The sequence below is a fragment of the Zeus faber genome (genome assembly GCF_960531495.2).
Source record: "Zeus faber genome assembly, chromosome: 12".
Lineage (NCBI taxonomy): Eukaryota > Metazoa > Chordata > Actinopteri > Zeiformes > Zeidae > Zeus > Zeus faber.
In genome coordinates, this window is record NC_137196.1 from 24844947 (window position 1) to 24860986 (window position 16040).

The 16040-nt window shown below is 43.8% G+C and overlaps 1 protein-coding gene across 1 annotated transcript in view; it reads left to right on the forward strand.

The window, feature by feature from the left end:
- The first annotated feature begins 3247 nt into the window (after positions 1 to 3247).
- Positions 3248 to 16040, forward strand: part of tgm1l1 (transglutaminase 1 like 1) — a 23484-nt gene continuing 10691 nt past the window's right edge. Inside the window, exons 1-4 of the mRNA XM_080010891.1 lie at positions 3248 to 3429; positions 8800 to 9089; positions 9298 to 9489; positions 12201 to 12455. Coding sequence (XP_079867017.1) covers positions 8801 to 9089; positions 9298 to 9489; positions 12201 to 12455 — 736 coding nt within the window. The 5' untranslated portion in view covers positions 3248 to 3429; position 8800. The remainder of the gene's footprint in view (positions 3430 to 8799; positions 9090 to 9297; positions 9490 to 12200; positions 12456 to 16040) is intronic.

Below are 16040 nucleotides of genomic sequence, written 5' to 3' on the forward strand. Positions count from 1 at the left end.
GATGGATGGGTGGACTGGAGGAAGGATGGATGGATGGAAGGATAGATGGATTAATGGAAGGATGGGTGGAAGGATGGACGGATGTATGGGTGGGTGGATGGATGGATGCATCGGCGGTAGGAGGGATGGGTGGATGAATGGATGATGGATGGGTGGATGGGTGGTTGGATGGATGGATGGATGGATGGATGAAACAGCAGCGATGCAGGTGTGGCCACAATGTGATCACAACCTGCTCTGTCTGGTTCTGCTCTGTCGGGTTCTGCTCTGTCTGGTTCTGCTCTGTCGGGTTCTGCTCTCTTTTCAGAATTAACAACATACTTATCTCGTCATTCGGAAAAAAAACAAAGAAAACACAGGCTGATTTCCTGTCTCAAGTGAACGCATCGCGCTCCCGTACTTGTGTCCAGTTCAATGGAATGAAATGGAATCAGTGAAATGTGAAATGTGAAAAGCAAAAGGAGGCAGCGACGCGGTGGTTGCAACAGAGGGAGCAGGCGCCAGCAGGGGGCTCCTGTTGGTCCTCTGTTTGTCTCTGTTCCCAGGGCAACCACGTGAATCACCCCGCGCACACGTCATATCTCCTGTTTAATGAGCTGAGTGAAGAATGACATCACACACACACACACACGCACACACACGCACACACCCACACACACACACACACACACGCGCGCGCGCGCACACACACGTACTCACACACACACACACACACACACACACACACACACACACACACACACACACACACACACACACACGATCAGACACAACACACTGTTGCAAAACACAGCAAGAGTCACATCTCCATGACGTCACGCATGCTCTAAAGGGAAGTTTGGATTCCTGGCACTGGTTGCCGCTGTTACTGTATCATTGAGCTGCCTGTGATTCTTAAAGTGATGTAATGTGTTGCATTTGCGGCCAGAAAACAAACTGTTAATGGGCTTTGGCTATTACATTACATTGCTGCTGACATTTTTAAGAAGGAAAGGCTGAGAGGTTGCGTGACCATTCTCATCAAATTTCAGAAACATCCACTGACATGTGTGAAACTTATTTATATCTATTCCATTTAGAAGGCAGAAATAACCAAATATTTGAGTTAATCTAGCTCATTATAATAATGAATGAATACTATACAACTCATTTGTTTTACCCATTAATCCATTTATTTATCTGTATAAATTGCATCAATGAAAGATATTTCACTTTTTAAAATGCGTTTTCCAATTATGCATTTAAAAAAAGAGTGCAACATCAATTTCCCTCAGTATTTCTTACACCTTAAAGCTGTTTAAGCCTTTAATACTACAAGATATTATTATATTTAAATAGGTGTTTAAGCCTTTAATGCTACAAGATATTATTATATTTAAATAGGTGTTTAAGCCTTTAATACAACAAGATGTTTTTCTTTTTAACTACGTGTTTAAGCCTTTAATTCTTCGAGATGTTTTTCTTTTTAAATAGGTGTTTAACCCTTTTATACTACAAGATAATCCGTAGAGAGGTGTTCAACACAATTCATATTAACTCATATAACCGATGTGAAGTACCCCCACAATACTTTGTTGTTTGTTTGTTTCTGAAAGTGGATATAAGGAAATTATAATAGTTGTTTTTTTTATTTAATTTTTTACCTTAAACTGTTTTTCCCACCTTCCCTGGGAAATAACATCCACCCAGGGGAGGTTTGCAGTCTGGATAGTTTGCATAGCGAGGAAGTTTCCTTTGGCCCGAGGATGTTTTGTTTCGTTTCCCTCCTGTGCCATGTCCAGCCCGGCCTGAATGACCCCAACTCCCTCATTTCTAATCCCCTCCATCACCATCACCATCACCATCACCATCACCATCACCATCACCATCACCATCACATATCATGTAAAAGCCATGACCAACAACAACAAAAAATATATAATTTACAGACTACAGACATTTGATTTTTCATTTTAATTTGACAATTAATGTGAGGCTGGATATGAGGGTGTGCGTGTGTGCGTGTGCATGTGTGAAGAATTGCAGAATGTCCAAACTTTTCCAGCCACGGTTCAATACACAACCCTCAGATGTGAATCACTGCACCATCATACCATGTTCTGACGTGAGCGCATGGAGGCCATGATCTGTTTTTTGGCAAGCAGAAGGTTGCGTGTAGACAGACGTGTTTGCACGACTGTTTATGTGTGTGTATCGGTACAAATTACTTTGTTGCTGTACTAAAGTACCATTTTACATCTGTAGTACATTTTATTTTAGTGGAAATACAGTCTACAATGTCAAGCTCCTGATTAAGGATTGGATTATTTTTATTTTTGAAAGACTATTTTTTTCTTAAGTTTGGGTTGCAATGAAAGTCGTATCTAAATCATGTTATTACTATTATTATTATTATTATTATTATTATTATTGTTATTTATTTTTTATTTTTTTTATTGTTAATGATATTATTAATATTATTAATATTATTATTTTTATCATTGTTGTTATTGTTATGATTTTGGTGATTGTAATTATTATATATTTTTTTATTCTAATTTAAAATCACGATCTGTACGAGGAAGCTCTAGTAGTACGTTACAAACTATTATAGGCTTTTATATCAGGGCACTTTTAAATACTTGTCTGCTTTTACTCAAGTAGAAATATCAATGGGCTACTTTGACTTTAACCAGAGTCATTTTGTGTCAGGGTATTTGCACTTTGACTGAAGTGAAAGGCCTGAGTACTTCTGCCACCACTGGCTAATAAGAAGTTTGGAAGAGTAACGATAATAACATTTTACATATAACACTAATTCAGACTGTGTGTGCGTGCGTGCGTGCGTGCGTGCGTGTGTGCGTGCGTGTGTGTGTGTGTGTGTGTGCGTGTGTGTGTGCGTGTGTGTGTGTGTGTGTTTGGTGATAAAGGAGTATTTCATGTGTCATTCGGTTCCTCTACGGTGCTGTGGGGCCCCCACTCCCTTCCTGTCATGAAAAATGGGCTGAACATTGTGAAATCTCTCTCTCTCTCTCTCTCCCGCTTTGCAGACCACACACACACACACACACACACACACACACACACACACACACACACACACACACACACACACACACACACACACACACACACACACACACCCATGCTGGGCTGTGATGTTTGGACTGGGGTTGGGAACCTCCTCTGTCATACTAAGAGGGCTGGGCCGGGCCGGGCCGGGCCGGGCCGGGCTGCCAGGGCTGGTGGAGAGGGGTGTGTCCATTTAAAGCACCGTGCATTCCTACGAAGGCACATGTGTATATATACATGTATACATATCCAGAGCCAAGGACCCGGAGAGTTTTTGGAGAATACCCCGAGTAAAAATCCAGAGACTTTTAGGACGCACTGAGAAGTTCCCTCCTGTCCACCAGTATCCAAGGAGAAGCACCGGAGAGCGCACTGCACGTAAGAAGCATGAATCCAACCCTGACGCACAGTGTCCTTTGTTTTTTAATTTCTTCAAAGCTAAAGTTCGTCTTTTTTATTTGGGATCTCCCGACGGATCCGCAGCTCGTCCGGGGGGCCTTGTGGGCGACCGGCGCGCTTCCTAACGGTTCGGAGCGCGTCGAGAAAGTGAAACTCGCGGCTATTTTTGGCTCATACTGTAATTACCGCAGCCCCGCGACGGGATCCGTTTTACACTTAAAACCCTCCGGATGAGCTGATGTTTGTTATTCCACCAAGTGGGAGAAGAAGTTCTCAGATGTTAAATGCTGAAGTCAAAGTACGAATGTCGACCAGAATTTACTCTGGGAAAAGCAAAAAAATACCGCATTGACATCGTTGCTTCGGTAAAAGTATAGAAATACCGGTTCCTAAACACACTTAAAGCATTACAGGTACGTATCATATTCACCGCCCTGATATAACAGTCTATAATAATTCATAATTGACATAATTGTATATGTGGTGTCAAAGTTATTTACGAGGATATGAATTAACCACCGAAAAGCAATCTAGCTAATATATATATATATATATATATATATATATATATATATATATATATATATATATCAGAACAATTAAAAGACAGATTTTTTTTCAAATAAAAACAAATGTATGCGACTGTATTTGACATGTAGTAGGGTAAAAAGTACAGTTGTTTTCTTTGAAATGTCATGAGTACAAGTAAAAAGTTTCCAAAACTGAAAATACTTGAGTAAGTACAAAGACAAGGTACTTGTACATAGTTACTTTCCACCATTTTACATTTTACTATATTGTATAAGTTCTACTGAAGCAGATATAGATGTAACCCATGGGCTGTTTTACATCTGGCATCAATTGCAGGATGCTCGTAAAGGTTATTTTATAGGAGCGAAATCATGCCTCACAATTTAAAGTGGGCGTAGCTGTCTGTGGGATCTGGACCTGAATATGAAGTGCTTATCTCAGGGCCCAGCAGACATTCCGGCTCTGTCACCATGACAACGCGAAGAGAAAATGCTGGTCAATAGGAGTGTTCGGGCAGAGGAAAGGGAAGGTGAGACTTAAGCTGAACACCATCATGCCCTGAATGTGGTGGTGATGTAATTGTGAGACGCTCAAATTGTGAAACGGAGGTGTTGTACGTTAAAGTACGTGGTTCCCAATCTTTTTATTTATAACGAGGCCTCCTCGGCAGACTGGCCCCTGACTGAAGATCCACCCTCCCCAATAAAAGAACCCCAACACAACCTGAACACATGAAGACTATAACAGCAAACATAAAAACTAGAAAACTGTCAAATATTTAAAAACTGTAAAAAAAACAAAAACAAAAAAAAACAATAATATATACAGTATATATTCATAATTTCGCAAAGGACCACCTGGAAATCCTTCGAGGACCACTAGCTGACCGCAGACCAAAGTTTGAAAACCCCCATCTTAAACGATGGGTATGCTATTTTTGGGGCCTTGTTAAAATGTTGGTTCACATCATTTATTACACACCACAACCTCACTGAACACTTTACTATCGAGAAATTTACCACTCAGCTGTAGAAACTTACTGTCTGCTGCAGCTTCTCACTTCAATTGCTTCAATACAGTTCAATGGGGCAAATGATTAAAGTCAATCTATTATGCTCCTTTTTACACAAGTTAATATAGTTAAAAGTTAGTTAATAGAAAGTTAATACAAAGTTAATATAGCAGGTCTCTGAGGTCCCCAAAACCTGTTTTTGAAGGTTTTTTTTGCTTAATGAACCACTCAGATTTTGCATTCTAGCCATTATAGCATTCCTCTAAATCATTATCATGGTGTTCCTGACGCTCTGTTTAAATGGGAGGAGCCACCATCCTGAGGCCCCTGGTTCTGTGAGCCAATGGGGTTTGAGCTTTACTTCTCTGTTGTCGTTGTACTTACTGCGTAACTTTCATTGATTTGACCTTATCGGTCCACCAAATTCTGTTTCTGAACAAATTTGAGGTGAGAAATAAGCAACCCAGTTGCTGGATCTTGACTTAGATCTACAAGGCCTCATTTAAAAGCTTCTTTCCGACTTCCGTTGCCAAGCTTGTGGGGGACACCGTGCCAGGACACAGCGGGGATTTTTTTGTTTCATCTAAATGTCGGAAAATAAAATCAATACATCTACGATAAAAACACACCATTTTCTATTGGTTTTGGTTGGAGAAATACACAGATCCGCAGTCTCCACAAGCTATTTTTTCCTTTTTTTTAGAAAGAAACACGCAGCACAATTTCTTTTTAAATATTTACCTTTCCATCGTCTGCGGTTTCTTCACGGACAGTTGATATTAATTCCTCTTCCTTTTGAAAGATTTGTGCTGGTCTTCCCAGTGGCGCTTGTTGTTCTCGGTGTGATTACGCCAGCCGTGGGTGGAGTTACTCTCAGACGTAGGGGCGGCTCTAACGCTACTGTGTCTCAATGTGACGTAGGACTGAGACGCAAATCTGAACGGCGTGCTTCACCACATGTTTTCTGATAGACAATAGACAGCTCACAGGGAACTGGCTGTGTTGTCTTATTTCACAGTTTGTGTGTTAGTTGACCCATCAGAGACCCAAATTTATGCGCACAAGCAGTGAAATGAGCGTTTTTCTTTCACAATAGGTCCCCTTTAACCCTTTAAAAAAATCTAAAAATCTCCTTTTTTCCAAATGGACTCACATTATACTGTAGTTAGACTCGTCTTTATATGTTATAAAGGAGAAAATAGTTGACTTAAAATCTGCAAGCCTATTGTTTAAGGTGATCAGTGCATGGGCGGTCAGTGAGAAGTCTTCATTCTTCAAGTCTTCAGTCTCCACTTCCAATTTTAACGACTTATTTCTTTCCATAACCTGCTCATGACAAGACTTGCTGGGGTACAAACACCAATGATGGAATGGCTTAGATTCTAAGGGGATCTTCTAAGCCTTAGAAGATCCCCTGGGCTTCCTACTGCATATAACGTGGCCCACTATAAGCTGCAGCTCTGCAGATGAAGAAGTTAAAAGCATGTTTTTTTTTTTATGTATCAGCACATGTTGAATCCTGTCATGACATTTTATTGCCTACCGCGTCATCTCAAGTTGTTATTACATGCGGTGCCGTTTAAAGTAGTGTTTAAAACCGTTTAGAGACAGCAAATGAAGGAAAAAAAAAAAATGGCGATTGGGTGGAGATAGCGAGGTGAACCGTTTGCTATCATGGGATTACTCACAATGGTCATTTCGGGGCCAAATATCATGAGGATGTTGAAACAGTTGCAAAGGAAAGGAATGTCAGCTGACCACCAGATGAACTCACGAATTCTAGTGGGTGAATAAAAACTGAAATACATGAAGTGTTGCACACACGCACGCGCACACACACAGATTTTTAGCTTCCAGTGTTGTCGGTAGACCTCAGCACCACCTTCTCTCCCAGCTGTTGTCCACCCTTTGAACCACATCACATAACTCCGTACCGCTATGACCGTTATCAGCGTGACTTGCCCAAAATAAATGTTCCGACTATGTGTGATTTCCTGTGTCCAGGCCAAATATTGAACTCAAACATCCAATCGATATCCAATCGTTGAAGTATATTCAGGGAACTGAGTAGTACGGAGTGGTAGTAGTGGTAGAAAGATGTCTCCAATGAAGGGTCCCATTGATGATTCAAGGAGTGTCTTCGTTTCTAAAGGGGAAGAATCCCAAGCTGTGTGTGGCATCACATGTGACCCTTCTGGCCTTTCAACCATAACCATTTCAAACTGCCTTTTCTTAGAGCATCGCATGGTGCTCTGCATGGTTCTGCAGGGTGCTACATGGTCCTTCACAATGTTTTGCATGGTTCTACATGATTCTACATGGTGTTCTACATGGTCCTGCAGGTTCCTATATGTCCAGCGTGGTTCTGCAGGTTCCTCCAAGGTTCCACGTGCTGCGCGGTCCTGCATGGGCCTGTCAGGTCCTGTATGGCCCTACGTGGTCCAGCATGGCTCTGCACGGCGTTCTGCGATGCTCTGTGTTGTTCTGGGTAGTTCTGCCGTGGGCCACGATGACATCATTCAAGGCAGAACATCTTGATTTGTGAATATGAGGTTGTTTTCACAGCGGCTCATTTTCTCCTGACTACGTGCGTTATTATGGCAAATCGCCCTTTGTTTGTTTTTTTTACAACACCCAATAAAAGTCTGTCGGGACATGCAAGTTGTTGAGTTTTTTTTATTTGTTTGTGTGTTTGGGGTTTATGAGGGGGATTTATTTTCCCTGGCTGCCATAAACTCAGGCATTGTATGTTTAATAAAAGTATTAAGGATAATGCCGATGGCGAGAAAAAGAAAAAGACAGGATAGGGCAGGGAAGGGCCTCCACCCTCCACACAAATTTCTCTCACTGATTGTAAACACCGCTTGTATTGCTTTCGGCATTTGACATCCCAACCTCGCAGATGGTTTGTGTTGGTGTTGGACGGAGGAGCAGGAATCATCTTGGGGTTTCGCGCCGTCAGGCTGAATCTCAGTGGTACGAGGTGGAGCTGTGACAGTTTGGTGAACGCACGACAACTGAGGTAGTGTTCACCACGAAACAATATGTGCCTGAAGCTCCCCATCCCTGCTACTCCCACGCGCACGCACGCACGCACGCACACACGCACGCACACAAACACATCACACACATAGACACACAATTACTCAAATCCACAGAACCACACACAGTCAGAAACACACACTTTCCCCAGGTCCGGGTGGGACCGATTGGATCCAGCTGCTTGTGTGTCACAAGGTTTGTGGAGTCACTCGGGGATTTTCATTGAGTTAAATAAAAAGGCCAAATAACCCAGAATGCTTTTGGACCCGGAGAGGAACGTGCAAGTCTGGAATGTGATTAATTGTGGGAACATTTGAAAGGAAAATAAGCAAGAGGCGGTAGCCTATTTGGTGATGGAGCGGGGCCGGAGCGGGTCTTTGTTGTTTTTGTTTGTTTCGAGGGCCTTGAAGCATGTGTTTTAAGAAATCCACGTTTCAACTTGTGCTAAAATGACCGTTTCTTTTCATTTCTGCTCTTTTATTCATTTCTCTAATTCAATTTCACTCTTTAATCATTCTCTTACTTGACCGTTTGTCTTGCCTTGGTTTTCTTTCCAGTCTCACTCTCTTTTTCACGCTCATTCTCTTTCTCTCTCGTTGTTTGTTTTGTGTATAATTTTGTAAAGTTCTGTTGGATTATTCGACAATTTTCTAAAATGAATGTTTAATCACTGTCTATGTGACACTAGATTGACAATTGCCAATTAACAAAGGTGCTGGCTTAACACAAAACTCTCTCCCTTTCATCCCTCCACCTCTTCCCAGAATGCCCGGCGAGCGGCTGAACGTGAGGGGGGCGTCGGAGGTGGGTCGTTTCCACGGCGCGGCCCCGCCCACCCTGGTGGAGGTGACCATCCAGGAAGGGGAGAAGAAGCAGGAGGATGGCGCCTGCCGCCGCTGGCTGCGCAAGATGTGCCCGTGCTGCTGCCAGCGCGGCACCAGCTCCTATGACCTTACCGACAAGGTGGAGGCGCTGAAGCCCCTGGTGCCGACACCAACACCAATACCAACACCAACCCCGGACCCCCCCAAGCCAGACGGCAACGAAATGGAGGGTAACTCCATTATTTTTTTAATTTATGTTTTAAAATTATAACGTGATATGAAACTGGTTCAATTATTATTATTATTATTATTATTATTATTATTATTATTATTATTATTATTACTATAACAACCTTTATTTGTATAGGACCTTTCATACGATGTGATGAATGTGAATCTCCACTCCATCATGTCTCCGCCCCTAACCCTACCCCTCAGTCCTGGCGTTGACGGTGCGCGCGGTGGACCTGCTGGGCTCCAGAACGGGCCAGAACCGCACCGAGCACCACACTCACCTGTTCCAGGGGGACGAGCTGGTCATCCGGCGCGGGCAGACCTTCCAGATGGAGCTGGAGTTCAACCGGCCATTCAGCGCCAACACCGACAAGATGCACCTGAACCTGAGGACAGGTAGGAGAGAGATAGAGGGAGAGGGAGAGGGAGGGAGGAGAGAGCGGGAGAGGAAGGGGTGGGGGAGTGGGAGAGGGAGGGAGGAGAGATAGAGGGAGAGGGAGGGAGGAGAGAGAGCGGGCAGGAGGGAGGGAGGAGAGAGAGGGTGAGGGAGGGAGGAGAGAGAGGGAGGGAGGGAGGAGGGATCTGAAAAATGGGAAAAGGAGTGGGGTCACTTGATATGCACACAAGGCAAAGGGGATATTTGGTTGATAAAATGTAGTTAAATAGGTTGAAAATATGTTACAGTTTCTAAATAATCCATTTGAAGCTCCCCCCATTACCTATGATGTAATAAAAGTGGCCGATGAGATACTGAAATTCACATGAATCAGTTTCCCAACATGCACTTTTCAGTATAGAAAGCACAGTAAGAAAGATTATTATTCAGCCTCAATCTAGTGCTTAAAGGCCTGAATGTGTATCGCAATGCACTAAATTAGTGATAATGAAAGGAAAAAATAAATACGCTCTAATTGAGGATCAGAATCAATATTTGGGGATAGGTTTCTGGGGGAGATTTGTATAGATGGCTAGATAGATAGATAGATAGATAGATAGATAGATAGATAGATAGATAGATAGATAGATAGATAGATAGATCGGTAGCTAGATAGATAGATAGATAGATTGATTGATTGATTGATTGATTGATTGATTGATTGATGGGGAGAGAGTTAGAAAAGGAAATAAAATTCATCGTGTCCACTGCTCTGTGACTGTCTATCTGGTCTGGTGTAAATGGTCGAGATTCATGAGGAGAGAGAGAGAGAGAGCGAGAGAGAGAGAGAGAGAGAGAGAGAGAGAGAGAGAGGAAGGAACACACACACGCACACACACACACACACATTGAATCGTCTGCTGTACCGAGAGTACTAAGTATTTCAGAGCTGGCAGCTGCATCTGGCTTGGAAAGGTACTCTGACAGTACTAATGCTTCCCAGACTGCAGGACACCAGACACCTCCCTCCCTCTCGCTCTCCCTATCTCCTTCCCTCCCTCCTGCTCTCCCTCTCTCCCTCCATCTGGGATTGTCGTGGAGGTTCATCGCACGTCGTTGCACGACACATTTGGAGGATTTACCAGCCAGTTCGGAGGAATTTCTTGGCTCACAGCCGAATTTTAAGGGGTAGAACATGGGGAAAACAAGAGGAGGATGGGAGGAAAAATGAAACAGGACAGAGATTTATACAGAGACACCTTTAGCATTAAAAAAAAAAGAGCTTAACAGTCTGAACATTTGAAAATACAAAAAACAAGACAAAAAAACAAAATAATTATTAATAAAATAAAAATTGCCAAATTTACAAACATAGCCATGTGTGTTTCTACAGACTGTTTTCAAAAAAAAAGCTTAACAACATGAAAAAAAAGAAATATAATAGTCTAAAAGTGAAGTAAAAAAAAAAAAAAAAAAAAATGAATGCCAAATATACACAGATAACCAAAAAAATATCAAATAAAAACACTCAATTTTATAAAAATACTGTACACAGGAAAAAACCAAAATAAATGTCCGGGCCATCTAGTATCTGGGTGCAGCACAACTGATCATTTCCTCAAAATTTTGTGCCTCCATTTTGTGGCTTCTAGAGAAAATGTGTCAAGACCGGTCAAGAAGAGCAGACATTCATATAGTTTAAATTGATTTCCTGTCGACCTTGACGCGTTCAGACCAGGGAGAGGAAGGGCGGGGAGATCGTACCCTGCTCCTCAGGAACAATGGTCCAGGAGCTTGGGATCGACGGGGCGGCGCTTTTTAAAAACAAATATCTCGGAGTAAAAAGTAAAAATGTCCGCTCCAGATCTTAGAAAAGGGAACAGGCGAGACATCCCCGATGGTTTGGTTGAACCCAAATAACCCTAGGAACTTCTCAGAACAAAACAAAAGATAAAAACTTCTTCCCTGCTATCAGTCAAGTAGAATGCATTATATAGACAGACAGACAGACAGACAGACAGACAGACAGATAGACAGATAGATAGATAGATAGATAGATAGGTAATTTATTCATCCCTGGAGGTCAATTGCAGTGTCACAACAGCTTACATTAAAAAATAGGTAATACAAATTAAAAAAAAATAATAATAATAAAATAAAATAAAATAATACTACTACTACTACTACTAATAATAATAATAAAGCAATGAAAAAAAAGAAAATGGCTATATATGGATAAATGTGGAAATATAGAATTAAACCTACAGCATGATAAACAACAAATATAACCTAAAATTAAAAACAGAATAACAGTATAATAAATTTAAATTAAGAATAGAAATTATAGACCAGAGAATATAAACCAGAGAAATTTGGTCATATACAATAACTAATGACTGAAACCTGACAGTGAACCAGAAAGATGAACCTAAAGACAAGAAAAATATTGTTATGTATAACAAACCCTGAGGATAAACTATGAGCCTTGCTAAATAGGCAACAAATGATAAAAAAAAATAAACCTTAAAGGAATTACAATGAACTGTTTCCAACTAAGAATAGGTCATTTGCAGTTTAGGAACGGAACCGCTTCCATTGAAATCCAACACAAGGACATGTACAGTACCATGAAGACCCAAAAAATGGTCTTCACACCCAACATAAACTGTGACAAAAGCCCAAAGTAAAACACCACAAAAACGTAATTCCTCTCGCCCCCGCCCCCGTGCAGGTCCGCTGCCCATGGTCTCCAAGGGGACACACGTGATCATCCCGCTGACGGACGAGCTGGAGGACGAGCGCTGGGAGGCCAAGGTGGTGGAGCAGGACGGCAACAGGGTCAAGCTGTCCGTCAACTCCACGCCCAGGGCCGTGGTCGGCCGCTACGGCCTCACCGTGACCACCTGCCCGGCCGGGGGCGGCGGCGCCGTGGCCACGCACGACGCCGACAAGACCATCGTCATGCTCTTCAACCCCTGGTGTGAAGGTAAGCGCCATGGCCCTTTTGCACCGTTAGGATATCGTGTTCTGGATGACGACATCCCATCACATCACATCCCATCACGCATTTAAGCCCGGTGTTAATAAGCGTGAGTGTCGTCCCGCACTGTGAACGGATCTCACTGTTCAAATTGGGGAGGTGGACTCAGTGGCGCCATATAAGGGGGGAAGGTTTGGACAACTCCAAGGGCCTGTGACTGACAGGGGCCCTTAAAAATTACATTCGGTACATTTTTGCAATGCACGCTTTTTCTTCTTCTGACTATTAGAATGCACAAGCTGCGAGCTTCGGCTGCCCCCCCCCCCCCGCCAACATGTGAATAAGGGGAGGACCGGCACGAATCTTCGCGTCCCCTCTCAAAACAAAACAAAACAAAACAAAACAAAACAAAACAAAACAAAACAAATAAAAATAAAAATAAAAATAAAAATTGTGTGTTTTTATTTTAAATGTATTTATTTCCCTCCGCTCCCTAATTGCATGAAACACAAAACAGCCCTGTGCGTCCCGTGCCGCGTTACGCCGCCCCTGGATGGCCTCATCAACAAACAGGACGGGATGCGTGCTTCTCTACGGCCTTTTTCAACCTATCTGTCCTTCTGCCAAGGAAGGGCTCGCCTACAGCAACCAAAACGGATATTTCTTGCAGCAGTCGCAGCCGCCACAAACGGCACGAACAATGGAATGGCTCTCTGCGGACGCAAACCTACTTTATACCCTTTATACCGTATGTTTCACACCCTTTTGACGGTCCTCAGTGTTCGGAGTTGGGCGGAGTGCGTCATATAACTACGCCCAAAGTTTTTAACCTGCGGGCGGATTTCCTCTCTCTCACGAATGCGGCCAAGCTGTACGGATCGCATTGACCCCACCGCTGGGATCCGACCCCGGTGCGAGCCTCCAGAGGCGGTCCGTCAGATCCCCCAGCGTTCCCATTGCCACGCGTTCCGCGCGCTTTTTCGCCTCGCACTAACGTGTGTATTTCCTTGTCAAGATGAGATACAGCATCTGGACACAGATAAATACGCATTTTAATGCTTCCTCCACCGTTATATCGAAGGGCTCTCCTGGACCGGTGAAGTCCTCCTTGACCGGCGCCCTGATTAACTAGGCCCCCGGGGAATGCGTCCCGAATATCTTGTACTCCAGCCAGACACGTAATGTGTGTTATGCAACCGTCACATGGAGGTTGAGTGGAGATTCAATGGCCTGCGTCATGGATAGCAACGCGTTCTTTGCTTGGGAGTCGCCCTGTTTTCCCTTTTTCCCGCCCCTGTGCAATGTTGACATTGGCGCCCGGCGCAGAAATCAAGAGGATAAACACACCGTGTGTGTCCCAGGCATCAGAAATAAAGATAAGCGCCCCACCCAGGCTAACTGCTCGCGATATCTCACCTGCCGGGTGTGGTTTTGGCATTTAACATTATTAAGTACTGGTTCGCCGATGGTTGGTTCTCGCAGGAATCCTTCTGATCGCCGGTTGGATACGAACTCAACACGTTCTGTGCAACAAGGCAAAACGAACAAGCGGCAAAATATGGAAAACAAACAAACAGTCCCTTTTTGATCATGTGCTCGCTGTGTTGGCTGCTGTTGGCAACCGGCCCAATCTTTTATTTTCCTCTTCTCCTCTTTCCATCCTCCAATCTGTCACTTCCGTGGCCAAATCTCTATTGTAAAAAGTAAACGAAAATTTCTCGCCGCAATTTCTGAGTAAACTGCCACGGATCAAACACGCTTGGTTGTGGAGAACTCACAGCTGCTGGCGAACGCCCCACCCTCTCTCTCGCTCTCTCGCTCTCACCCTCTCTCTCTCTGTCCCTGTCTCTCTCGCTCTCTCTCGCGTCCTCCCTCTATCTCGACCTCTCTTCCTCACACACACACACACACACACACACACACACACACACACACACACACACACACACACACACACACACACACACACACACACACACACACACACAAATTCCAGAGATGTTGGGTGAGGATCTGCTTCATAACAGCTGCCAGACTGTGTCAATGCTCTGAGCTCCTGTACCTGACTCTGCCGTCTCCTCGGAAATCTCTTACCCCAAAAGACCCGTATTACCCAACAGGCCCGTGGGATATATCATTATAATATCGATATTCTGATAAGGGACTGGATATCATCTGGGATTATGGTGATGGTGATGGTAGTTAAATGTTGTCTTTAGGGCTGCGTTATGCTATAGTAATAAGGTTTATGAACTTCACAGGCTGTCGACAGTAATCAATGCTCATCATAGTGATCTTATGAAAGCGCCAAAAGTTGTCCCCAAAATATCCATATCGAGGTATTTTGTAAAAAAGAATATTGTGATATCTGATTTTGTCAATTCGGCCCAGGCCTACCGCACTGTCTGTCTGTCCGTCCGTACGTCCGTCTGTCTGTCTCTCTAACTGTAAGAAATAACACCTTGACATTTTCACTGTGGCCAACTCACGATATCACATTACACACAAGAAGTTTGTAAGTTTGTTTAAGAGTCACTTTTTTTTTCAACCTCTGCAAAAAACGATGGATATCCTCCCACCACCAACGCGCTCACTTCCAGATTCGGCAGATTCTCAACCTTCTTTTATCATTCTATTCCATCCCACACCAGTGAGTGTCTGCGCCGTGCATCACAAGGTGGTTTGAATATGGAAAACAGAGCCCTGCAAACTCTAAACTGTTTAGACAACAAGTTCTAAACTGTTGACAGATCAGGACGACCGGGGAAATTCAAAGCCTGGATTTACCAGCCTGGCATCCTAACCAGGATACTGTGGCCGATTAGCCATCACCTCCGGAGGTGGTTGGGATTGCCAAGAAGCCTGAGCCCTGTATGGCAACGGTAATAAACTGACAGTCCCCTGCAACCGTCTGAGTGAGGAGTTCAAGGTTGCCAGAGCAAGGGAGGTATTGCAATACAGGGAGTCCAGGGAAGTCTCCCAAGGCAGGCATTGAGGTGAGGACTGGAAGGACGTGGCGGGCACTGGAAGCAGTGGACCAGGCGGAATCACGTCTAGACGTCACAGAGCGCTGGTGGGATCCCTGGCTGTTGGCAGAGCAGGACTGGGCAGCAAAGGGGAAAGAGAGTCAGGTCTTGGTCCAGAAGGAAGTGAGAGCTGGGGTCGAGGAGCTGCTAAGAGCCAGATTTCTTTTTTACATTTTTTTTTTACATTACATTTAGCAGACGCTTTCATCCAAAGCGACTTACAGTTATTCAAACACAGACATCAGGAGCAATTAGGGGTTAAGTGTCTTGCTCAAGGACGCTACAGCATGCTAGCAGGAGGAGCCTGGGATCGAACCAGCAAACTTTAGATTACTAGACGACCAGCTCTACCTCCTGAGGTACCGTCCCCAGTGTCAGATGGTGGGAATGAGGCAGCAGGGTGCATGGACTAGGTGGGAACAGGCAGTGGATCGCAAGGTCACAAGGTCTGCGTCATTCAATCCGTGTACAATGTTCTGCCCAGCCCATCTTATCTCTTCTGTTGGGGCAAGGTAGACTCACCATCATGTCCCTTGTGCCAAGGAAAAGGAACACTGGAGCACAT